General features: G+C 33.3%; 2 protein-coding genes across 2 annotated transcripts; both read left to right on the top strand.

The window, feature by feature from the left end:
* Window positions 1-3732: 3732 nt before the first annotated feature.
* LOC136030799 (uncharacterized) lies at window positions 3733-7510 on the top strand. The gene is made up of 3 exons (XM_065709846.1): window positions 3733-4179; window positions 5695-6490; window positions 6639-7510. The coding sequence occupies exons 1-3, from the start codon at window positions 3733-3735 to the stop codon at window positions 7508-7510; spliced, it is 2115 nt and encodes a 704-aa protein (XP_065565918.1).
* A 4883-nt stretch (window positions 7511-12393) lies between these two features.
* Window positions 12394-25163, top strand: LOC136031207 (large ribosomal subunit protein uL10-like). Its single transcript, XM_065710575.1, has 6 exons — window positions 12394-12463; window positions 14952-15033; window positions 18191-18366; window positions 20706-20940; window positions 21790-21975; window positions 24822-25163. Exons 2-6 carry the CDS (start codon window positions 14980-14982, stop codon window positions 25119-25121), a joined length of 951 nt encoding a protein of 316 aa, XP_065566647.1. The 5' UTR covers window positions 12394-12463; window positions 14952-14979; the 3' UTR covers window positions 25122-25163.
* The last annotated feature ends 650 nt before the right edge of the window (window positions 25164-25813 follow it).

Genomic DNA, 25813 nt, shown 5'->3' with positions numbered 1-25813 from the left:
AGTAACTTGTGTAACATGAGCATTTCAGGCCAATTCACTTAAAACATATTTGATTTTATAATTATTGTTAGAATGATTTAAAAAAAACTTAGGTATCAGTTTTGAGAAATAACGTAAATTCATGCCTCAGATGACATCCTACATTTAAATAATATATCTCAAGTAACTTATGTACAATGAATATTTCAGAAACACTTCCGTAAAATATTTAATAGATTTATTTCTGCTGTTGGATCATTGTACAAAATATTATACCTTTATGCCTGAAATCAGACAAGTGACATTCTATACTTAAAAAGTAGAAGTTAATGAGCATGCGGACAATGAGCATTTCAGACACATTCGCTTAACATATAGCTGATTTTGTTACTATTCCTAGAACATTAAAACAGAACAAGTTATGTTTCAATTTTGAGAAATAATGTATCTTCATCCCTCAACTTGCATCCTATACTTAAATATAAGTGATTTTACTAATATTATTAGAACGTTATAAAAATTTTAGATTTCAGTTCTGAAATATAACTTACCTTCATCCCTCAAATGGTATCCTGTACTTAGAAGTATACCTAAAGTAACATGTGTAATTTGAACATCTCCGACACAATTGCTTAGTAATTTATATTACTGATTTTATTACTATTGCTAAAACGTTTTAAGAAAATTAGGTTTCAGTTTTTAGAAAAATGTACCTTCATGCCTCAAACGAGATCATATGCTTAGAAAATTTATTTCAAGTAACTTGCGGACCATAAATATTTCAAACATATTTGCTTAGAATATATTCAGTGCTTAAAATATACATCTCAGTGTTTTGTAGACCATGGATATTTGCTTTAAATGTATCATATTCTGTTATTTTCATCATCAGAATTTTGTGAACCATGAACAGTTCAGATGTATTTTCTTTAAATATATTTATTATTATTGTTAGCACGTCTTAAGAAATTATATACCTTCATTTCTCGAACGGCATCCTATATGCTACCATGAAGTTGTATTGTTAGGCTTGTTTCTTTTTTGTTTCGTCTTATATGAACTGTCATTCTAAAAAAACTTACGTGAATGCCATTAAGAAAATAATAACAAATTCGGTCGTTTTCTCGAGAAAAAATTGGTTGTTACGAATCAATACAACTATGATTGTTTGTATAAAACTTTGTCGTATGTTAACTGCCATTACAAAAAAGCCTTTTCTGAATGCTTTTAAGGAAAAAAACATTCATTTGTCTAAAAAAAATCGTTAATGAGCAATAAAGAAAAACAAGAAAAATTTTCTACGAATACTCTTTACAAAAATACCTGTTCTCTCGACTAAACAATACCATAAATGCCAAAAAATAAAAGAACCTTAGCAACATAATGTAAAAGAACACTTTTAATGAAACAGTGTCCTTCACCATATTATGTGTTATTAATATAATTGGAAAACCTTGGATGTTTAGAATAAGTTCCGTAAAACAGTTTATTAGGTTTTCTCTTGACTGGTGAATTATTCTCTTCTCTTACTTCATAATCAGAAGAATATTCATTATTCATTTTTGGGTCATACTCGATTTTTATTGCAGTTTTACTACAAGATTATAACGTGTTTAGTAATTGGTATTATTGGATTGGTAAGCTATATTATATTCAATGATTGCATCTGTTGGTACACCATCAATAGCATTAACAATTTTCGCAGACGCTTTGGTTTTCATCAATCCGTCTTTATAATCGTTAGAGATATTATGTGTCCATACCCTTTTCATTTTGCACTGTCAAATACTAGATTATTTTTACATAGGTAGCGGTTCTGTCAAAAATAAATTCCGCTTATGTCATTGCTACAGCAGTAGGCATGTCTTGTTCTTGCCTTTTGTTGAATAATAATACCAGAACGGTAATGAAACAATTCTCAACATGTAACATCTTACCAAAAGCATAAGCAAGAATTTTTGCCCTCGTGATCAGCTATTCGCTTTAGGTTTGCATTATCTTTGAGGGCTAGTTTCTGGGGAAATGTTACTCTTGCAGAGCCACCATTACTAAACCTGACTCTTTTCGGTACTCCAGAGAGATTAAGTCTTTCATTTTTTGACAAGGCACGCATGCGATTCCGATAATGTGACCATTAGTGCTGATTTCATAGTTGAGATATCTGTCTTTACGAGCATTTATTGCTACGACAAGTTTAGTATATATATGAATCTTTTTGAGGGAATTCAACTTCACTTTTACTAAAAGTTGCAGGTGTTTTTTTTTACCAATGCGCTATTTACCCGGATTAAAAACGCAAAATACACAAAACATAATTTTTTATACTTTTAAGGAGGCAGTGATTCCATGGCAACCTAGCACGCACCTTCTGGATTATTGTGGAAAGAAAGACTTTAAGGTTTACGGCGAAGCTATACAATATGCATTCTAAGGCCTGTAACGCTGTGAGAATGGATTTAAAATTACCACCTGATCTCGCCGTACTGGTTAAAAGGCAATCCCGACGACAGCCAATATAACGATTGGACCTATGTTTTGAAAACTGGTCAAAACAGTTCAAGCCACTACTAAAAGTATTTTTAAGTTTACATGGTACATTCTCGAACTGCTTAGAAAACATCCTACCGACAATTAATGTGTCAAATAGACCTTGATTTAAAAACCTATCGGACAGATCGAGGCATAACAAAAAAGATTTTGTATTTCCTTAAAACATTTTTGTAGTGTTTGAAGGTCATCACACCGACAATAAACATATCGAATGGAGCTTTTAAATCAACATACAAGTTTCGCGAAAAGAAAACATACAACAACTTTCATGAAGAAAAAAATCAATGCATAACATTGTTCACGAACAAGAAAATAATATGCAGCAAATTTCATAAAAAAACCTACAGAATATTTCATGAAGGAAAAATAAAAACACAACAAGTTTCACGAAGATAAAAAAATCACCATACAACAAGTTTCACAGAAAAAGAAACTTACAAACAAAAAAGTTTCATCGACAAGAAATCAACATGCAACAAGTGGCACGAAGCCTGAGAATAAACTCTACCTGGAAAAAAAAAACCTCAGAAACAACGTATACTACTTTCGTTCTATTCTCCAAATATTCCATAACAGAATTCCCTGTTACATTGTCATTGTCTTTACATTGTCTTTAAAAGATATGAAAAAAAATTGAAAAAATTACCGTGGGCCATGATGTTTCTTAGTCCACAGAATCTAACAGGTGAAGAACTGTTTAAGACTATTCAACCGACAGAAGAATGGGTGCTTATATTACCTCTCAGATTCCCATACCAGCCGGCTCATTCGTATGAAGCTTGATGATTATAATGTATTGCTAAGAAGACTTTATTAACAAAGGCTTGTTAGCTCTGCCACTCATTGTGTCACCCATTTATGCATGGGATCTAAGGCTCAAATCTTACAGCAGGCATTAATTTTTTTTTTCTAAGGAGACGGAGTTTCCATGGCAACCTAATATAGAGATATTATATGTCCATGACCTTTTCATTTGGCCTGTGATTGCAATGTTAAATACTAAATTATTTTTACATAGATAGCAGTTCCGGGATAAATAAAATAGCACAAAAAAATAGTATCAACCCAGGTACTGCTGAACAGATAATATCCCAAGTTTATGATGGATTATCAGTCGAATATAATGGTAAATTTGATAAAATTGGCAAAGTACTTAAGGGGTTAAGAGCTCAAATAGAGTCGCTGGAAAATCGTATTGCAAAAATGGAAGATAGACTTGACGAGTATCAACAAGAAGCTCAGCTTGATTCCCTTGTATTCGTAGGGGTCAAACAGGCCCCTGGTGTTGACCTTAAAGTAACAATGCACAATATAATAAAGGACAAAATGGGCTTGAGTGCTCTTATGAGTGATCAAATTCTTTCTATGCAACGTTTTCGCTTACCCAACCCTACAGCTCAGATTAGTGATGAAAGTCGAGTTGCCCCTGTGATTGTCAAATTTTCTAATAAAGATGTTGCGCATACTGTCTTTAAAGCGAAGTCTAAGCTAGCGAAATCTGGTGTTTTTGTGAATGAATATCTCACGAAGCAGCGCAAGATTATCCTGGACAGTGCTAGAGATAAGTTCGGAGCAAAGAACGTTTGGTCGGACCAAGGCCGTATTTTTGCTCGCCTACCAGGTGAAGCTTCTTCTAGGAGGCTTAGGAAGGTTGAAGACACCTTCTAGATTAGTATCTTATTTTATTTCTCGTTTGTAGTATTTATTTGTTTATTGTTTTGTCTTCGTTTGTTTGATCTTTTCTTTTTTGTGAGTTATCTTGCTTATCTTCTTTTACCGTTGTTTGCTTATGATTCGTCTTGTTGGCCACTCTCCCCCCCCCTATGGAGAACCCATTTTTTTTTTTTTTTTTTTTTTTTTCATTATTATTCCACCTGTCTTCGTATTGCAAAAAAAAATTATTCATATAGGTTAACTATGCGTTTATAATGATTCGCAAACTGATTATTTACGTATTATATGTCTGATCAGTTGAATGGCATGAATCGGTTGCGACAATTTGAATCTGACCCTTTTCGACTGAATGATATACTTCGCGATGGAATAGCAAATGATTAATTTGATTTGATTAATTAATAAATGATTGATTTTGATTGCCAAAGATTGAGTAAATATATTCCAGTTACGTCGTCGTCATGGGAAAAAAGTGAGAATTTTCTTAGTGTATGCCATTGGAATTGTCATCTAACTACAAGTTATAATGATATCTTGCATTTGCTAGATCTGTCTAATAGCTATTTTGATGTTATTGGTTTTTGTGAGACTTTTTTGACTTCTGAGCATTTTCTGCCTTCATTTCAATTTCCAGGTTACCAATTATTTGTGAAAAACCGTGAGCTGATGGCAAGGGGAGGTCTAGCATTCCTTGTAAAAAATAGGATATTTTGCCGTCAAAGGGGGGAATCGTTTACTCTTGAACTGGCTATTAATTCAAAAAAACTTATTGTAAGTGAGTTTTATAAACCACCAAGTGCTCGTTTGGAGGATTTCACGGAAGGATTTGAGATATTAATGAGAGCTGCGGTATCTAGCAAGTTAGATTTTATTTGTATGGGAGATTTTAATTTTGATTTGTATGATTTACATGCTATTAATCTTGATTTTTTTAATTTGACGGTTTCAAATGATTTATTTCCCCTTGTTGGGGTCCCGACACGTATAACTAGTCATTCAGCAACTATAATAGATATCATTTTTGTTAGTTCGAAGTACCTGAAATCTAGTGCTGCTGATGTTCTGGTATACCCATGTTCGGATCATCTCCCAGTTGTTGCTTCTGTGCCACTAGTAATTGCCAAAGAGAAAAAGGCAGAAAAAAAAGCAAATGCGGCAATTAAGGAAGCAGAATATGGAAAACCTTGCTGAGGAACTTAGTAAGGTTTCATGGAAACCAGTTTTTGATGAGACAGAAGATGCATCCCATGCATTTGATATTTTTATGAATATTCTCCAGCCGATATATGATAAAACATGTCCACTAAAAGTGTTGAGAAATACAAGGGAATCACCGAGAAAGCCGTGGGTTACATCAGAACTTATTCAGATGATTAAGAAGAGGAATCTACTGTATCAGTCATTTTTAGATTGCCAAAGTGCTGATATATTTGAAGAGTTAAAAAAAAAGAAAGAAATCAAGTGAATACATTACGAAGATCTTGTCTCAAGAGTTATTATGAATTGAAACTTGGGGAAACAAAGGGGGACTCAAGGGGAACATGGAAGGTTTTGAGAGAAGTGTTGGGTAGTGACAAGAAGAAAAATACACCAACTTCACTAATTGTGGATGGAAAAGTCTATGAAGGCAAGCAGAGCATTGTGAATCCCTTTGGTGCCTACTTCTCGACGATTGGTGAAGTGGTTCAAAAGCAAGACCAGCCACTGAGTCAAGGAACAAGTAAGGAAGCTTTCATTGATGATAGAGGCCTGGGACTAATAATGGAGGCTGAAGAAACGAATATGCAGGAGTTGAAAGAAATTGTAAATAGTATTAAGTCAAACTCTTTAGATAGTGACGGTATAAGCCTTAAGACATTCAAGCTTATTATGGTTTATCTCCTACCATGCCTTGTTTACTTGATTAATTTATCACTGAAATCGGGAGAATTCCCGCAAAAGCTTAAAGAGGCGCGAGTGATTCCTCTTCACAAAAGTGGCTCAAAGACTGATCTGACTAACTGGAGACCGATTTCTCTACTATCGGTGTTCTCGAAAATGTACGAAAAAGTTATGCATAAAAAGCTTTATGCACATTTAACAAAACATGGTTTTTTAAGTGATAGTCAGTTCGGATTCAGGAAAGGACATTCTACTGTTCATGCTATGCAGCATTTTCTTGATTTTCTGAATACATCAATGGAAAATGGTGAAATGACTTTATCGGTTTTTATAGATTTTAAAAAAGCGTTTGACACGGTTGATTTTAAAATTTTAATTGATAGACTAAGGTCACTTGGAGTCACAGGTAGTATTTTAAAGTGGTTTGAATCTTATTTGATAGGGAGGTCGATACGTGTATGTTTTGATGATGTTATATCTAATAAATTTTTTATGAGTTGTGGTGTTCCGCAAGGTTTCTTTTTTGGGTCCCTTACTATATCTTGTATATGTAGATACTATGCGGTTTTATGTTCCGGGTGTTGTTAATACTTCTTTCGCTGATGACACGGTATTTTCAGCTGCTGCAAGAAATGCTGATGATCTTGTGGAGAAAATTAATCAAGATTTAAGTCATCTTTTAATTTTTACAAAGATTAGCCGTTTATCAGTGAATGTTTTAAAAACTCATTTTATATTATTTAGTAGGAAAGGAAGTCCAGTTGATTTAAATGGAAAAATATTTCTTTGTAATAGGCCATTGAAACAAGTAGCTGTGGTGAGATACCTTGGTTTCCAGCTTGATCAAAATCTGAATTGGAAAGCACATGGTGATCAGGTGGCAGCTAGGGTATCTAGAGGGCTTGGATTGATTCGGCGTCTGAGAAATCAGTTACCTCATTCTGCCCTTTTAACTCTTTATCATTCTATTGTCTTGCCTTATATTTCTTATGGTTGTGTGATATGGGCTGGTGGATTTTATACAAATTTTAAACGTGTTCAGGTTTTACAAAATAAAGTTATTAGACTACTAGGAAATTATGTCCATGGTGAAAATGATACAGTTAATTGCTATAGGAAACTTATGATCTTTAATGTTAGCCAACTTCATGATTATCAACTTGCTATATTTGTATTTCAGAGTATTTATGGTTTGTCCCCTGAAATTTTTCGTCAAATGTTTATAAGGAATTCTTCATACCACAGTTATGAGACTAGAAATATGGATGATTTGGTATATGAGTGTCGCAGCTCTCAGAGGGGAAGTTTTGGTCCCAAGTTTGCTGGACCAGTAGTGTGGAATTCTTTACCAATGAGTATAAGGTTATCTGAAAATGTTAGCCAGTTTAAGAGTAGACTGAAGAATCACCTTCTGAGTAGAAAATAAATAAATAATTTAAATTGGATGGCTTATTGATTTGTTTTTTTAAGTGTTGTTGTTTTTTTTTTTTTTTTTTTTTTTTTTTTTTTTTTTTTTTTTTTTTATTCTTTGTTTTCCTGTTGTTTTCTTGTTCCCAATTTTTTTTTTTTTTTTTTTTTTGTTAATGTTGTTGGTATTGGTGCTCATTAATGTTTATCAGCCACTACTAACAAGTCTCTGACTTTCTAAAGTGGCTGATGTGGTTTTTTTTTGTATATTGATGATATGTATAATAAAAGTGTCTCTCTCTCTCTCTCTCTATTATATGTCCATGACCTTTTCATTTGGCCTGTGATTGCAATGTTAAATACTAAATTATTTTTACATAGATAGCAGTTCCGGGATAAATAAAATACTGTTAATGTCATTGCTACAGCAGTAGGCCTGTCTTCTTCTTGTGTTTTGTTGAATACTAATACCAGAACGATGATGAAACAAGTAACGTGTTACCGTATACATAAGCAAGAATTTTTCCCTCGTAGTTTTATTAGTTTTAGGTTTGCATTTTCTTTGAGCACCAGTTTATGTGGATATGTTACTCTTGCATAGCCACCATTTATAGACTTGACTCTTTTTGGTACTCCAAAGAGATTTAGTGTTCACTTTTTTGACAACGCACGTATACGATTCCAATATTTTGTCTATTACTGCTGATTTCATGATTCAAATATTTGTCTTTACGAGCATTTGCTATAGATGCTCGACAAGTCTGCTATGTACATATACTTTTTTTGAGGCAATTCAGCTTCGCTTTTACAAAAAATTCTACGTACCTACATAGGCTATTCTACCTACGGGCTATTAACCCTGAATAAAACTATAAATACACAAAACATCGTTTTTTATGGCACTTGGTATTTACCAAGTGACTTATAGCGATCGCAAATTCTGTCGGTCTGTCCCGGTTTTGGTAGTTTAGGCACTTCCAGATAGGCTAGGACGATGAAATTTGGCAGGCTTATCAGGGACCAGACCATATTAAATTGGAAATATGTGTTTCTCCAATTCGAACATCTGAGGGGGAAGTGGGGGACGGTTAATTCGGAAAGATTAGAAAAAATCAGGCATTTTAAACTTACGAACAGGTGATCATATCTAAATGAAACTTGATATTTAGAAGAATATCGTGTCTCAGAGCTCTTATTTTCAATCCCGACTGGATCTGGTGACATTGGGGGGAGTTGGAGGGGGAAACCTATAATTTTGGAAAACGCTTAGAGTGGAGGGATTGGGATGAAACTTGGTGGGAAAACAAGCACAATTCCTAGATACATGACTGATATAACCGGAACGGATCTGCTCTCTTTGGCGGAGTTGGGGAGGGGAGGGTTAATTTAAAAAAATAAAAAATGAGGTATTTTAAGCTTACAAAGGAGTGCTCGGATCTTAATGAAATTTCATATTTAGAAGGAACTCGTAACCCAAACCTCTTATTCTATATTTCGACTGGATCCAGCGTCATTGGGGGGGAACGGAAATCTTGGAAAAGGCTTAGAGTGGAGAGATCAGGATGAAACTTGGTGGGAAAAATAATCACAAATCCAAGATATATGATTGAGATAACCGGACCGGATCTGTTCTCTCTCGGGGAATTGGGGGGGGGGGGGGTGATTCGGAAAAATTAGAAAAAATGCGGTATTTGCAACTTACGAACTGGTGATAAAATCTTAATTTAATTTGATATTTAGATGGATCTTGTGCTAAAGAGCCCTTATTTTAAATCCCGAACAGATGTAGTGACATTGGGAGAGTTGGAGAGGGAAACCGTGAGAATTTTGGAAAACGTGAAAATTACGGTATCTTTATCCTACGAATGTGTGATCGAATCTTAATGAAACTTGATATATAGAAAGATTTTATGTCTAAGATGCTCCATTTTCAATTCGAACTGGATCTGGAGACATGGGGGTTGGAGGGGGAACACAGAAATCTTAGAACTAGAAATTTGGGAAAACGCTTAGAGTGGAGAGATCGGAATGAAACTTGGTGGGTAGAATAAGTAAATTTTGTAGATACAAGATTGATGTAACCGAAACGAATCCGATCTCTTTGGGGGTTCCAGTGCTTTGGCGAGTTTGGTGCTTCTGAACGTGCTAGGACGATGAAAATTGGTAGGCGTGTCTGGGACCTGCACAAATTGACTTGATAAAGTCGTTTTCCCCAATTTGACCATCTGAGAGGTTGAAGGGAGAGAAAAAATTAAAAAAAATGGGGTATTTTTACCTTAAGAGTGGGTGATCGGATCTTAATGAATTTTGATATTTAGAAGGACCTCGTGTCTCGGAACTCTTGTTTTAAATCCCAATCGAAATTAAGCCTCTGATTTTCCTTTTAAATCAGTCTATTGTTTCTTAGAATTTTGCTAGAGCTCATGCCATATGAGCTCTTGGATCTTCCCACCTCGTCACAAATGCCATATGAGCTCTTAGCTCTTGTTATTCTTTTAGGATAACTGTGTTTCCATGACAACACAGCACACGCCTTCTGGATCATTGTGGAAAGGAAGACTTTGAGGTTTACGGGGAAGCTATACAATACCCAAACCCGCCGGCTCAAAGTGGAGCAAAGTTGATTAGTATGAAGCCTTATGAGTAGAATGTATTGCTAAGAACAATTTATTAACAAAGGCTTGTTAGCTCTACCAATGAGCGTGCTACACATTTATGTATGGGTTCACAGGCTCAAACCTTACAGCAGTCGTATATTTCTCTCTTGAGGAGACGGAGTCCCCATGGCAACTTAGTATACACCTTTTGGACTACAGGAAGAAATAGGCATTGTCCTTCGGATTTTAAGACAGATGTTGCCCTATATTCTACCTATCCTGACACTTGTAGCAACAGAAAAAGTTGAAAGGGTCCTAGAAAGGAAAGTATTTGGCTTTATCTCTGCGGAACTTTGGATGCCATAGGATGTGCCACTTGGATTTGAAGAAAGCTTTTGCACTATATTCTATCAACCTGGTTGGTTGTACAAATAACGAAGCTTTGACGGACAAGTTGGACTAAACTGAATATACTCCCTATTAATACAGGGAAATTTTGAGCAGGCTACTAAAACACTTCCCAAAAATACCTATCACCGTTAAACTACTATACAAGGAAGGAGTAGTGGATATCGGGACTGTAGTAGTAACTGAACCATCATTATTTTCGCTTTACTGTAAACAGTTTTTATTTTGACCAGTATGATTTCGGTTTGTCAAAAAAATCAAAAGAAAAAAAATCACTAAAATATTAAGTTAAACTGAAATAAACAAATGAAAATAAAGAATGTTTAATTTCGATGATTTGTTTACTAAAAATCTAAAAAAATTTGGATTTATTAACCTTATAAAAGAGCGAATCTTCAAAATATATTTTGTTTTCAGTAAAGCACATATGACGTTTTGGCCTTTATAAGACAAATATTAGGTGATGTTGATTTTTTTTATGGTTCGTTTCCGGTTTTATTTATTGATGCTGATTTGTGGTAGTTCTACACTTGCTAAATTATTTGATTCTATTTTTGCTCATTTTTGGTTTAATGGAGTTCTTTACTTTTCCTTGAAAAACTTGTTATTGGAAATTTTTTTTAATGAATTTCTGTTCGTTTTATATTGACACAGTCTTTTTCAGGGAAACAGATTTAGAAAGCCGATTGCCTTTCAATCACTTTTAACCATTAAAAAGGGCACTAGAACTTTTAATTTCTGATCAAATTATCTCTTTTAAATTATCAATGATGTTACTAGTTATGATAGAAAAGCTTCTCCTATATCAAGATTTATGTACCCTTTTAATACCGACATGCATATAGTTTTCGTTTAATTGGAACTCCCCGTAAGCGTTCCCAAAAAGTTTCAAATCATTGCCTTTCGTGCAGTTAGTTACAATATCAGTAGAAGTATATTAAAAGAATAAGCATAGTTTCTTCTTGCTAGTTCAAAATCCACTACAACTTACCCTGAAAGATCTAACTAATAATGCAAGCTGTTATTGTGATTTAGCTTTGTCACACTTTCGAAAATATACAGGATCATTATTTCGCTTTGAATTAGTTCAAGATCTGTGCAAAATATTCTTAAAAATGTACTTTTCGACAGATTTTATTATCTGCAAACATCATCTCCGCTGGTCAGCGGATCTTTTGAAAAAGAAGAAATAAATTGATTTTTTTTAAGTGAGGTTTTTATTTAAAGCTAATTAACCGTAATCTTCTTGTAGTTTTTTTTTACTTCATTAAATTTGGAAAGAATTCTTTTTTATAATTTTGTGAGAATGTCTGTTAAGTTTACTAACATACTAAAATCAAATTAAAGGAAAAATCGTCAAATTTTTGTGTTAGCAGGAAAGCTTTGGGGTATGCGGAAGTCATATATTGAATCTCAGAACACACGCTTAAAAGAGGGCATCAGGTCACATTATTTGAAAATTAACAAAAAAATGCCTTTTTTTTGTTAAAAATAAGACATTGACAAAGTTTTTTTTAAATATGGAAGAGGCAGTGGAAACCCCGGGTTATTTTTCGAAGTCCTTTGTTGTTGCTGATAATTCTAGAAATTCGGTGCTTTTTTCTCTTATCCATCCTGTTATCTCTGATTTTTAATAGTATTCTAATAATTGTACCAGCATTTAGTCCCAACTTTATCAAATAATTTCTTTTCTTCCAAAAGTACAGCACAAAATCTTACGTTTCGACTGGGTCTTAACTTTTCAGTTTCCCTAACAGCTTTTTTCTTATTCGTAATGTAAAATCCAGCATACAACTTATTTAGGATAAAACTAGAACGTGGAGCTTAAGACAAGGTCAAATATTCATTTCCCACATTGACGATTAGGTTGCTACCTTTTTTCTAAGAAACATCAGATGGCAGTAACTAAGCTGTAAAATACACAAATTCATCATCACATTCTTCAATTAGATATCTTAGAGAGCTTGGTATGTTAACTAAATTTTGTATCTCAAATTATCGTTGCCATCGTTTGATATTTATCCTTTCTATAAGCATTAACATATTTTAATTTGAACTATACTGCTAATTTTGCTCTTAATATCAAAATCATACTTTTCAGTTGTTATTTATTGTAGGCTATTCTCGCTTTTCCTTACATCTTCTTACTGAAGTGTTATTATTTACAATCCATCTGCTAAGATGTTTCATTTTTTAACCAAAAACATGAAACTGGCATTATGGGCTAAATGTTGGCTATGTGAAAAATACAATCAAACAGACAAGAAGATGCCCTTATGAAGAAAACTCCATATATATATATATATATATATATATATATATATATATATATATATATATATATATATATATATATATATATATATATATATATATATATATATATATATATATATATATATATATATATATATATATATATATATATATATATATATATATATATATATATGTATATATATATGTATATATATAGCCTAGTGTCATTAGTTTTCTCTTTATATGCTATTTCTAAACATGGTCAGTTTTTGATAGTTACTATTAAAAAAAAATCATCTCAAAGTAATACACTATTCTCTTTTTTACACTAATTTTTTACACTTAATTCTCATTTTTCCATTAGAAATGGATTAGCCTACTATTAAAGATCTGGGTAAAATTCTAGTTGATTGACTTGGGTTTACAACCTTAAGTATGTCCTGGGAAGGTATTTTGAAGTAGCCTAACTACCTCCACTCCTCCCTCTAGAGGGTTCTGACCTTCAAAAATATGTAATGTTATAAAAGTGAAACCTTGTAAAATAGATCTTTTGCTTGAATGAAGAACAGCAAAATTGTTTTCAGCTTCACAACTTTGCTCAATCCCAATTTATAAGGTTTTAAAGATATGCTAATACATTTCCTAAATTTTGAAAAAAAACATTGATATGGCTAGAGAAAAAGCAACTGGTAACTGATAAAGGTAGAGAAAAAGCAACTGGTAATTGAAAATTAAGGTATAGGCTAATGCTGTTTTGTTGAAATTCCAATAGGTATAGACCTGTCACATAGGCAAATTTAAGGGCTCTCTAGAGAGAAGGAGTGGAGGTGGGTGCTTTAAAATACCTTCCCAGGATATACTTTAGCCTGTAGACCCATCCCTGAAAGTTTCATTTTCCTAAACTAACCACTTTCTGAGATAGCAATATGTAACTCAACTAGAATTTTACCAAGATCTGCTATAATTGTGGCACCATGATGGTAAATGTCTGGATTATGCAGAAAAGCAACTGGTAATTATGCAGAATAATTGCAGCTAACATTTTTTACATGCAGCTCTGCTACACTTTTGCCCTAACCCTTTAACTTGCAAATAATAAGCCTTGAATGTACATCTCTGATGTACTCTCCCATTGTGTCTTGTTTCAACCTAGGCTATTTTCCTGTAAATTGAATCACCTCCAACATAGCAAGACAGATGAAAGAATTTATACTTAATAACATACCAAATAATTGTAGCTTGCTGATTTTGCATGGTCCTGCTATACTTCACTCCCCCCCCTCCTAGTATGCAACAATTTTTTTGTCATATTCCCCCATTGCATTTCTCTTGTCTCAACCTCTGTTCCTGTAAATAGAAAAAACTATGACCCAATAAGGACCAGAAAATCAAGCATGGGTGGTGGAATGCATTGGACATACATAATTAGGCTATATATTTGCACAGTAGAGGGGATAGGGTTAAAATAGGCCTACAGAAGGGATGCATGCAAAGTGCTACAATCATTCTGCACATTAAGAAGCAGGAATAGTTTTCCAAAGAAGCCAAAAAAATCACTAGACAATAAAAAGAACAATTAGAAAAAGTGATAGACTTTTTCCACAATAAAAGGGTCCAATCATGGATAATACAAGGAACATGGTTGGTGGTTGGTATGTGAATAAAAATGGTCAATGTATTGAATTACAGGCAGCCTAATGTTAGTTTTGATTTTTCACAGCAAAGCATATAATGAATATTTTCAAAGATTTAGGTAATTTCAAGCTTGGTCTAGCTCATTCAAGAATTTGCAGAAAGGTCTTTTGGGTGGCAATTTTATTTTGCAGTGCTATAGACCAATTTATATGCTTAACTTAATTAAGTTTTGATCAGAAATATTTGATCTCTGCTAAGAATTATTGAAAAAACTATAAATTATTATATTATAATTATTATAAATTATTATATTAAAAATTATTGAAAAAACAAGCAAGCCATAGAAAATAAAAAATAATTAACATCAGAGGGGCCCAAATTTGTCCTCAACCATTTTGTTGCTACTTAAGAGAAAAGTTTCAAACATTCCTAATATGTTGCCTTGTGCTTCTTGTTTTTGGCTTTTCTATTGTGTCTGATGCATTTCATTTTACTATTGTTGTATGTTTTTCTTTTGTAGTATTCCCAATTTCAAAATGAATAGTTTTTCATATTTTTTAGTCCTTAAATTCCTGTTTCCAAATTCAAGATGCCCAGGGTGGACAAAGCTACATGGAAAGCCAATTATTTTGTCAAACTTGTTGTAAGTATTAATCATTTGTAATGTTATGAATATAGTCTTCTAAGTCCTGTAATGCTTCAGTCAGAAGCTCATTTTCAGCCTGTTGCTCTAATCAGTCATTCTTTTGCACTGATGATTTGCTTTTCAATTTGTATTGACTAACTACAGCCAAAACAAGTAACTTAATGACTGATAATATTTATTTTGTGGGAAATTTAAAATGTCAGTTTTTTTAATCCCTAAGTGCAGAAGTTATACAGTAAAATTATGTATTTCTTCTGTGCACATTTCATTTTTGTTTTTCAAATGTAGGCAATCATTTTCATGAATGTCCAACTTTTGATTTTATTCCTTGTTATATACCATTAATATTTAAAAAAAAGAAAAAAATATTGCTTTTGCAAAGACTAAAAATAAGTAGAACATTTCATAATTTTTTTTTATTAAAAATGCTGTCCATATTTAATATCTGTGACTTTTAAATTTATTTAGGAGCAAAATTGTTGATGAAAAAGGAAAATTGGAGAACCTGTAATATTTTTCAGTTGTTGAATTTTATTTTTGTTGTTTAGAAATGGAAGAAAGAATTACTTTTTGAGGAGTTGTATATAGTTACCTTGTTGTAGCACAGTGGATTGAAGCTCTTCTTGGAAATATAGGGCCTGTGGTTTGATCCATTTTTTGTGGTTCGAGACATTTTGGTTGAAAATGAGCCATGTATATGCTATGGGTAATTTCTGCACAAGGAATTTACCTTGTGCAATGTTAAATATATGAGCTATTTTTCTTACTTCCAAAACATCATGCACTTACTTCCCAGTGCAAAAAATACAATGTGACGGTGCAAAAATACAACATGATACAATGTGACGGTGCAAAAATACAACATGACAATTCTTTCATGTTGTGTACTCCCCTGTGTATAACTAAAACTATATAAAAGAATGATTGGGTACTGTAAAAAGTAAAAAACAGACACTTCTACAAGAGTTGGTAGTGAAACCATAAGAAGACTTTCCCATGGCTATGTTCACTAAGTTTTGAACTTTATAAATGAGAATTTTTTCTGAAGATTGAAGACTTTCTAGTCTTAGAGAAATGTCATAAAGTCAAAGATATTAAAAAAACAACATAAAAGCTTGTTTCTAAAATGGGCTAAAAATTAAAAAAATAATTTTGCTTGTGAATCTGAAGCCCAATCCATTTTGAACACATCATTTTCATTTGTATTCCTATCCTCTTGAGAAAAAAATTGTCAGGGCATTTAGTTCAACTTTACCCAATGATAGGTAAGTGGAACAGATTTTAATTTTTGTGCTGGTATCAAAGTCTCATCAGTTTATGCATTTGCAGTTGATTACTAACAGATTCTAGTCATTTTTTGGCTGCTGAATGCAAGTGAGGTCTTGGTTGCTAATAACCTGGTAAATGGTTTTGATGACTGGTGGTTGTAAGATCAGATGGTTACATAAGATTAGGCAGTTGTAAGATAAGACACTGAAGATGTAAATATAATTTTGAAAAGGGAGAAGTATAGGCTATAGTTCATTTAGGAACACTTTAAATAAACTTTTATAAGAAAGGTAATAAAAATCAGAAGTAATTATAGAGATCTTAGTTTTATTTCATTAACAATTGATGAATTAATGAGGTTATGTCTAGTTAACTCACTTTGCTTGTTATTATAATTAATCCGTTTTTATTGCATCATCAGTGCAACGAATCTTTCCTGTTATCTTGTTACAGTTTAATTGTTCAATTCACAATCCTAAAAAAAAAACAATCTGCTTAATGCAACATGTGCTTGATTGTTGGCAATAAGTTCCTTACCCAGATAGATAAACTGCCTGACGAACCATATATCCTTGTATTTCATATCCTGAGCATAAACAATAGAGTGTTAATGCAAGTTGCTTTTTCTCAGTGGTCATAATTAAATTAACTTATTCAAAAGTTAGGCATAATAATTAACAAGGAAGGGAAGAATTGAGCAGGGTTGTGTTCCTCCCGCCTAAGAAACATGACGAAGACTATCTTCTATGTATTATGTATAGGTTGTGGGAGAGCATCAGCAAAAGTAAAACTCTCCTAGCCTTAAATTGGGTAAATAGATTGATTTGGGTGTTATAGAAAAAAAACATTTCCTCAATGAAGGAATTTTTTAAGATCTTCATTGTTCAGGTTGTAAAAATAGGTTTCAATATTTATGTATAGGTTGGGTGATGTTAAAGGTAACAAGAAAATCAATGAAGTCGATGGGTTCATTTATCTAGATAGTATTATTACTGATGATGGAAGATCACTGATATGCAGGGGACTCTGCTCAGGACTCTTGAGCTATGACAACTCTCAAATCATGAACTCTCTTGACATTTCTAGCCACTTCTTGTTCAAATTATAAAAAAAATGGCTTCTCTGTTTTAAACCATCCCCCATTCAGGAAAAAGTCTGCATACGTATCTTGGATGTTGCAGTGACAATACAAAAAATAGAATAGTCATGGCATTTTTTTTTAATATTTCAAAGAATAAGAAAATTAGTCATCAAAATATGAGAAGTCAAGGTAATGACAGTGGTCAAGTATGGCTTTTAAGGTGGATAATGAGGGGGTTGGCAAAAATAGTCTTTCTGGAGAAATTGTATAAAAATTATTTTAGGTAATTGTTTGACTGTTGTATCACACAATATGCTGTTTGAATAATTTTGTCAAATCCTGAAAGGTTGAGATTAATAAGCCACGTGTTATCGATGAAGTATGATAGATGGCCAAAGATCATGCTTTTTTTGTCTTTTGGCTTGGACCATATGAGGAGCAGGTCATCCCTGTATAGGATGTAAAGAGTTGAAAAAAAAGAATTTAAAAGATCCCATTGAAGGGGTTAAAGAGTGGAACTTTGTAGGAGGATTTTCCACTGCTGCATTGGCCTCAGGCAGCTTGGGATTGCAACGAACTTTACGTTGCGGTATTAGTATTCGAAGTAGGAAATAAACATTTAAACTGTCTTAAGCACTACGAATAATATTAAAAAATGTATTCGATAAATTCTAAGATTATTTATAGTGCACTTATTTGGTTAATTTATTTTTATTCTTAATTTAATCTCTCTGGTACAAATTCCTCTGTATGTGATGTTCTTTTATTTAATTCTTACTTTTACTTCTACTTCTCTTTTTATAGCAACTTTTGGATGAATATCCAAAACTGTTCATTGTTGGCTGTGACAATGTTGGATCAAATCAACTTCAACAAATTCGTCAGTCTCTTAGAGGAACAGCCGTTATTCTTATGGGTAAAAATACAATGATCCGCAAAGCCATCAAAGGTCATTTGGATAAAAACCCTTCTCTTGAAAAGTAAGTTCTATCAAAGGTATCTGCTATTATTTGGTAATACTGTAGAAGAGTGACTTTTTTGAAGGAAGCAACCTAGTATAATATTAGTTGCTCTGACAAAGCCCTAGATTTTATAAAAACCTAATTGAAAGACTGTAAATGTAATTGTTACTTTATGATGTGCAGCAAGGATCCATTAACCTACTAGTCAATTTTTCACTTATCTCTGTATTTTTATTCATATTTAAATCAATAAAAATCTTCTTGATAAGTTTTCAAAAATGGTGGAACATGTTATTTTTCCTAATCTACAGCTAGAGCTTCTTTTTTCGGACGATTTGGAAAGAAACACGAGTTTAGAAATGATTGCAAGTATAAATAGTGAATTTGTTGCATATTTTGTAATTTTTCAAAATCTTATTACCAGGGTCCACATGAATTTAAATGAAATTGTATTGTCAAAAATTATTTAAACATATGGATGAAAATGGCAAGAAAGATGAAAATTTAATAAATTAGAGATTGCTGTATATTATAAAGTAAGTATTTTATTCGCAGTGTTTTGTTTTGTCTTTATGAAGCTTAGGGTATATATCTGGGACCATTGGGGGGGGGGGTTGTCAAAGTAATGAATATTGTATTTAGAAAGGGTATCATTTGGGGAATCAAATGATGCTCTTATTTAATTATTGTTTTTCATTAAGAACAATGGCCCTTCCGTAGCGTTTCTTATTATTTGATGTGTAAAGGCATTGCAAAAAAATCAGCTGGCTTAGTTTGCCATTTACAAAATTAGGTTGACGATAGGAATTTTTCTCCCAATGTCAATTTAGAGTAGTTGTTCTCTCTGGCTGCTGTGTGTGTGTCGGGGGGAGTAGGTTGGAGTAGACATTTGAAAGAATTTTTTTTTTTAGCTCAGTGTCTAAAGTTATGCATTTCTAAATATTAATAAAGAGATGATGCAAAATTGATGTGTAAATCAGATAATGACAAAATATTTCTGAATTACACTTGAGACAAGTGTCATGTACATGTTATATATATATATTATTTTATATATTATATTAATATATTATTATACTAATAACTAATACTAACTATACTAACTAGTATAATTCAAGTCATTTGCTGCTGTAGTGTGATCGGTCAAATTTTCCGATGTGCCGTCATTAAGTTTCGGGTTCCACCTCTGACAAAATTGCTATTTTGGGCTGGCTCTGTGTAGATGCGTCCATGGATGGCCGAACTCTCCATGTCATTTGAGGAGACCAAAGTATTAGAAACTTGTAAGAGCCGAAAGTGACGCTAGTGTCAAAGAAAAATTACCAACGTCGTCTGGTATTTTGTTTTCCACAAAAATGGCTTGCAGTTGGCTTTTTAGATGCTTTAAATTGCTGGGAGGGTGTAAGATTTTCACCACTAGGTCTACCAGCTGGAATTCAACTAGCCAACTTACCCTCACAATATTTTTCCTAGCTAATCATGGTTATGCAGAGCATCTTGAATTAAAAAAAAATTCTTGAAATATAACTGCTGCATAAGATAGAAATTTCAGCTTTTGTTCTTGCATTGAGGATTAATCATATCAAATACCTAATTTTATTGAAATTTTCGATTTCTTAATGAAGTTGCCAGATGCCAGCCTGGGAAGTAGCGCTTGTGGTTCTCATTGCCCACCTTTCTGGATTAAATCACTAAAGATAATCTATAAACTTCTTATTCTTTTTGGGGTAGATCCTAAAGAACATGAACCATAAATTCATTGGGTTGTCTTGACACTTTACCCTACCCATTCACCAAAATTAAAATAATTTCTCCTGTGTTACCTGTTTGCAGGTTATTGACCACACAATAAAGTTTAAAAGGATCAAGGGTATACGGCTTCACTGGTTCAAATTGGCTATAAATATATTTTGCATAGAACAAAATATATTGGTTTGAGTTTCGTGTCCTTAAGAACCTCAAGTGTGATAAATTTCTTGGGAAAAAATGGGAATACACTTGATAGTCTTTAAATCTAGATTTATAAGATCCCTTTTTAAAGGTTTAAATCTTGCTGTCATACCAAGTCCTCTATTGTGCGCAAAACTCAATAAGAAAGCATAGACGAGCTTGATTGCCGTCTTTTCAAACCGCTTTTGAGTTTCCGCTATTGGAAAAAGAATTGTTTTTGAGTTTTTTTTTCTCGTCAAGTTGTATTGTCTTGTAAAATTTTAGACTGGAAAACTCGACTTGTATGATGCTTTTACTTTCGTTCTTGTGATAGAGATGATCCATGATTCCTGGTACTGACGCCACTCACGGCCTTTTATTAAAAAAAAAAAACACGTAAAATTCTAATGAATCTTATTTGCTTGCAGACTTCTTCCCCACATCAAAGCCAATGTTGGTTTTGTCTTCACAAAGCAAGATCTTGTTGAAGTGCGCGAGAAACTTTTGCAAAACAAAGTTCGGGCCCCAGCTCGTGCAGGCGCCCTTGCTCCATGCCCGGTCACTATCGACCCTATCAACACTGGCCTTGGTCCTGAAAAAACGTCTTTCTTTCAAGCTCTTCAAATCCCGACCAAGATTTCCAAAGGAACTATTGAAATTATCGTAAGTCTTTTCCTCTTTATCACGCTTTACGCTGAGTTTAAAAATTATGAACGAAAGGTTCAAGCCTGAATGTATAGATGCTAAAAGTAGATTTTTTGTTGTCCAACTTAAGATGTATCTAAAATGCAAGTTCAAATTGCTTAACCACTCTTGTATATAACTCAATATGAAAAAGAAACTAAGATAGATTCCCAGTTAAACAAATTTTACCATTCTAGTTATGGAGGGGGGGGGGGGGCGAGCAAAACAACTTTTCTAAAATGGTAATTTTTTATGACTGTTGGCTGAAAAAGTACTTATAGTAAATTTAAATTTTAGTCAGTTTGGGTTTAGCCCAAATTACCCTTATAAAATTTTGTGCTTGCATTGAACATTTATTTCTTCTTTATGTTTATTTTAAACCATCGAATTTCTTACTTTTTCAAGAATATTTAGATGATACTAAACTAGAATATGATGCTTAATTAATTTGCCAGTACCAAAAAAAATTTCCTGGTCCTAATTTATATTTCTTTAAGTGTATATAATTGACGTAGTTATGAATTGATGCTGTCAGTTTTTGTTCTATACGAATCCTAATGATCCCGTTAAAATGTTTGAAAAAGATTTTTTTTTTTCTGAATTTGTTTTATTCCTCTCTTAAATTATTTTTAATAGCTTTTTTTTGTGCAAGGTAATTTATATTTTATTATGCTTAAGGCATTGCGTTTTATGATGATACTTAATTTTATTTGCTGATCCTAATGATACTGATTCCTGGTGCTGATTAAATAGTTTTTTTTTACTTAATTACTATTTTTGTCAGTTCTGTTTATTTCTGACGAACATATCTTTGTTCTATTTCTGCAGACCTCTGTGAATTTGATCAAAGAAGGTGAACGGGTTGATGCTTCAGCTGCTACACTACTGAACATGTTGAACATTTCTCCGTTTTCGTATGGTTTAATTATCCAGCAAGTTTATGATTCGGGTACCGTTTTCAGTCCAGCTATCCTTGATATCAAAGCTGATGAGCTCCGTGAACGCTTCATGGCTGTAAGTTCACTTATTTTTATTGTAAATATTGAAGTCCAATGGTTGATATATCCAAGCTAATTTCAAGGTTTCTTTTGTGATTATTGAGAAAGATACATTTTTTTTAATTCTTGATACAATTCTAATGGTACATATTTGGTTTGTAAATCTACTGCGTGTAATATTTTTTTTGTGTTGATAAAAGGAGGCTCTGTTCTAGGTCTGAGGGCTTCATAATCGTCAAGTATAACATTAAGTAATATTTAAAGTATAATTTAATGGCTAAAACCGTCTAAACTATAGTGGAGCTATGCTGTGAAAATTAATTCAGAAGAACCACCTGCATTCAACTTCGTGTGACCTTCAGGTCGAAATTTTTACTTGTAGTAATTATAAATACTCTGAATGTTTCATATTAAGTGTAAGGTCTTGGAGTGAAAAAATTGATCATTTTGTCCTTTCTATGAACAACATGCTGTATGTGTCTATGCTTGTTTTAAGGCTATCTTTCTGACTGAAGTATCTTTCTGTGTTTTACGCAAAAACAAAGCGTTTAACAGGTAAAAGAATGAGATAATGAATTTCAGAACCGTCCTTGGTGTCTATGAATGTTTGGTGGGGGGGGGAAATACCAATATTACTTGTAATTTCTCAATTTGCTTTGACTCGTCAAACAATTTACTCAATAATAGTGTCAATGCATGTAAACATATAAATATAGTATGTAGTAAACGATTTCACACAGTTTGGTATCAACCGCTAAATGACCATACTGAGGATTTCCAAGACGATCTTGGAGGAAAAATTTAAACTAAATGTTGGGAAACAACTTCTGTCAACTACTTTCCACTATTCAAAGACACAAAAGTTTTTTATAAATTGTGAATTCTCTTCTGGGAAATTTAGTTTGTTTCCATTTTTGATTAATGAGTGATTGTTTTGACGCGGATGAAACCGTGTTTTAGTAATTTATTTGAGAGTGGGGAAAGGACTTAATTGGTCAACAAAATATATGAAATTCCTATTGGTGTTTGTTGCATCCCCTGAACACGTAACCGCTGATTATTTGCATGTATGAGATGGGTTAGCATATGGATTGTGAAACTAGATTTATGTACTATACAGGCCGTAAGACTAGTCCATGAAAAACTTTTTTTTTCAGAAACGTTATCTAATAAATTCTTGCCTGCAATCGCAAGTTGTAAATCAACCATACAACTGCTTGTAAATAAATGGCTGTTTCCTCAAAACAGTATGAAAACATAGGTCATTTTGTAATGTTTAAAAAAAATCTTTGCAGTTAATAATAACATAACTCTGTTGATTTTAAAGCCAGTTTATATACTTGCTATTAGCTAATGAGAATACTTTTATACAATCCGGATAGACTTAATCTGCCCCTACTGTTAAACTGTTGAAAATCACTAGAATTTTTACTTGGGAGTCCATAAAAGTTTTTAACCTATCTAAAAGCCTGATATGTTCGGACAGAAACAACCTTTCTATATACTTTTCAAACTGAAGGAAAACATATAATACTAATTGATTGTAGATTGCCTATCTATATGTTTTTACTTTTTGGTGTTAAGTAATTCAGGTGCATCTAAAAACCTGTTGTTCAGCAACAACAATTAACGTGTTCGAAGGGCATGGATCGTCTCCAAGAAAATAATAGCTTATTTCGTGATCATATCATTTTTTTATTGTAATAAATAAAAAACAAGTTTTCTTGCATATGAAAATAAGACCGACATTAGAGAAACTTTAATCGAACAGAAATTACTCCGTATCTAAGGGTGGCACTCCAAAGTGGTTATGGAGATTGGGCCCCTCTCTTCTATACGGAGTGTTTGCTGTTCATTTTAAGGCTTATTACCGGGGGATAGAGCTCCACTCAGAGATGTGAATCTCAGGCATGTAATGGTGTCGAGTGTAACCCCCCCCCCCCACTAAACCATGCACTCTCTAAACCTTGAGTCACACTCAGCAGAACTTTTGGGCTTGTTTTCTGGGTGGTTTTTTTTTTTTTTTTTAATATTGATACATGAGTTTTTTTTTGAACTCTTGGGGTCAATTCCTTCCTTCCCTCCAGTGGGTATTTCTCCATACCTAAGGGTGGCACTCCCAAAGAGGTTATGGAGATGGGGTCCCCCTTTTATATACGGAGTCGTTGCTATTCATTTTAAGGTTTATTACAGGGGGATAGAGCTTAACTCAGTGATGTGAATCTTAGACAATGAAAACGGTGTCGAGTGTATTCCCCCCTCTTCCCTACACTGTTGAAATGTTCATCCTCTAAACCCTGAGTCACACTAGAAAAAAAAAACTTGGGTAGGTTTTCTGGGTGGTTTTTTAAGACAAAGATACGTAAGGGAATTTTTTTAATCTTGGGGTCAATTCCTTCCCTCCAATGGGTATCCCTGGCCAGCGCAGAGGCTAGGATATCTTTCTTTTTTGCTCGTCACTCGTGACTAGCCGGTATAGTTTGCGCAAGCCTATATTGTTAGCCAGATTTGTATTCCCTTGGTTCTTTACGACTGCCATTTTTTTGTAGCTGAGACACGGATTGTCGACAAAAAAGGCTTTAATGCTTCGAAAAAGGTTTTTGTTTTTTAGTGTATTTGACAACTGAACTTCTTTTGATAATGCATATTGATGTCAAATCTGTTTTTAGTTATGGTTACTATTAGCACAAGTTGCTTCTTATTTACAGTGCGTTATCAGGATGTGTTTGACTACTATGATGTTTTTAATACTTTCGTTCTCATGATATTCTATGATTCTATCTTTCTACTGATAACATTATAGAACTGGCTTGTGACACTTGTGAGAGATGTTTAGATATTGATTTTTCTTCCTTATTTTAGGGTGTCCGCAACATTGCAGCCATTTCTCTTAAAATTGGGTATCCAACCATTGCATCAGTACCCCATTCTGTCATTAATGGCTTTAAAAACTTGTTGGCTATAGCAGCGTCAACTGAGGTAGAGTTTAAAGAAGCTACGACGGTTAAAGAGTTTTTGAAGGATCCCTCTAAATTTGTTGCTGCAGCTGCCGCTGCCACACCTGCTGCAGCTACAGCAGCTGCTGCGGCGCCTGCTAAAGAAGAAAAGAAGGAAGAGTCCGAGGAAGAAGATGAAGATATGGGTTTTGGTCTATTTGACTAAGTCTTTACATGCGGATTTTCAATATAAGTTTGAATTTCTCAATTCTTTTCATATTTAAAATGTATGTTAGGTCTGACACACACCCTGTTTACCTGAGTTCTTTTTACCCGTGGTAATACTATGTTCTGTTAGCTTTAGAATCACTTTATTGTTTGACGTTCTCTATCCATGCCCTGAAGTTTGTCCTAAAGTTAAACCTTTGCTTTTTGCTAAGGATAACTGATAACCATCTCTACGAACTTTAGGAGGAACTATCAATAATTTGCTTGGCGATGAGCCAATACATCCTTTAACTTAACTTTGCAAATATGGCAGAAATTTAATGTGAAAACTGAATCGAAGTAATGTTTTATAGACAGAGCACCGAAATATTTATTTATTTTTTTACAAGTTCCTAAGACTGCACTTTTAACTTTGTCTTTTGACTTTGAATTCTATATATGAATTTCCGAGTGTTCATGCGTTTTTATAAATTTTGAGCTTTCAAGAGGCCCTCTGGACATAACTCGCTGTATAATCATTGTATAAATATAATATGAATAAGCATTTTCTTAAACATTCAAGGTTGTGTATAGACTGTTAAATATCTGATTCAAAGTTTGGTATTCTTTAATCTTGAAAATACTGCGATATAATACTCGGTTGAAGTATGCTGAACCTTCAATTAATCTAGCCCGAGATTGGCTTAGCGG

This window comes from Artemia franciscana, chromosome 9 (genome assembly GCF_032884065.1).
Source record: "Artemia franciscana chromosome 9, ASM3288406v1, whole genome shotgun sequence".
NCBI lineage: Eukaryota > Metazoa > Arthropoda > Branchiopoda > Anostraca > Artemiidae > Artemia > Artemia franciscana.
Note: the sequence above shows the minus strand (reverse complement) of the source record. Positions and strands in the feature narration are given on the sequence as shown.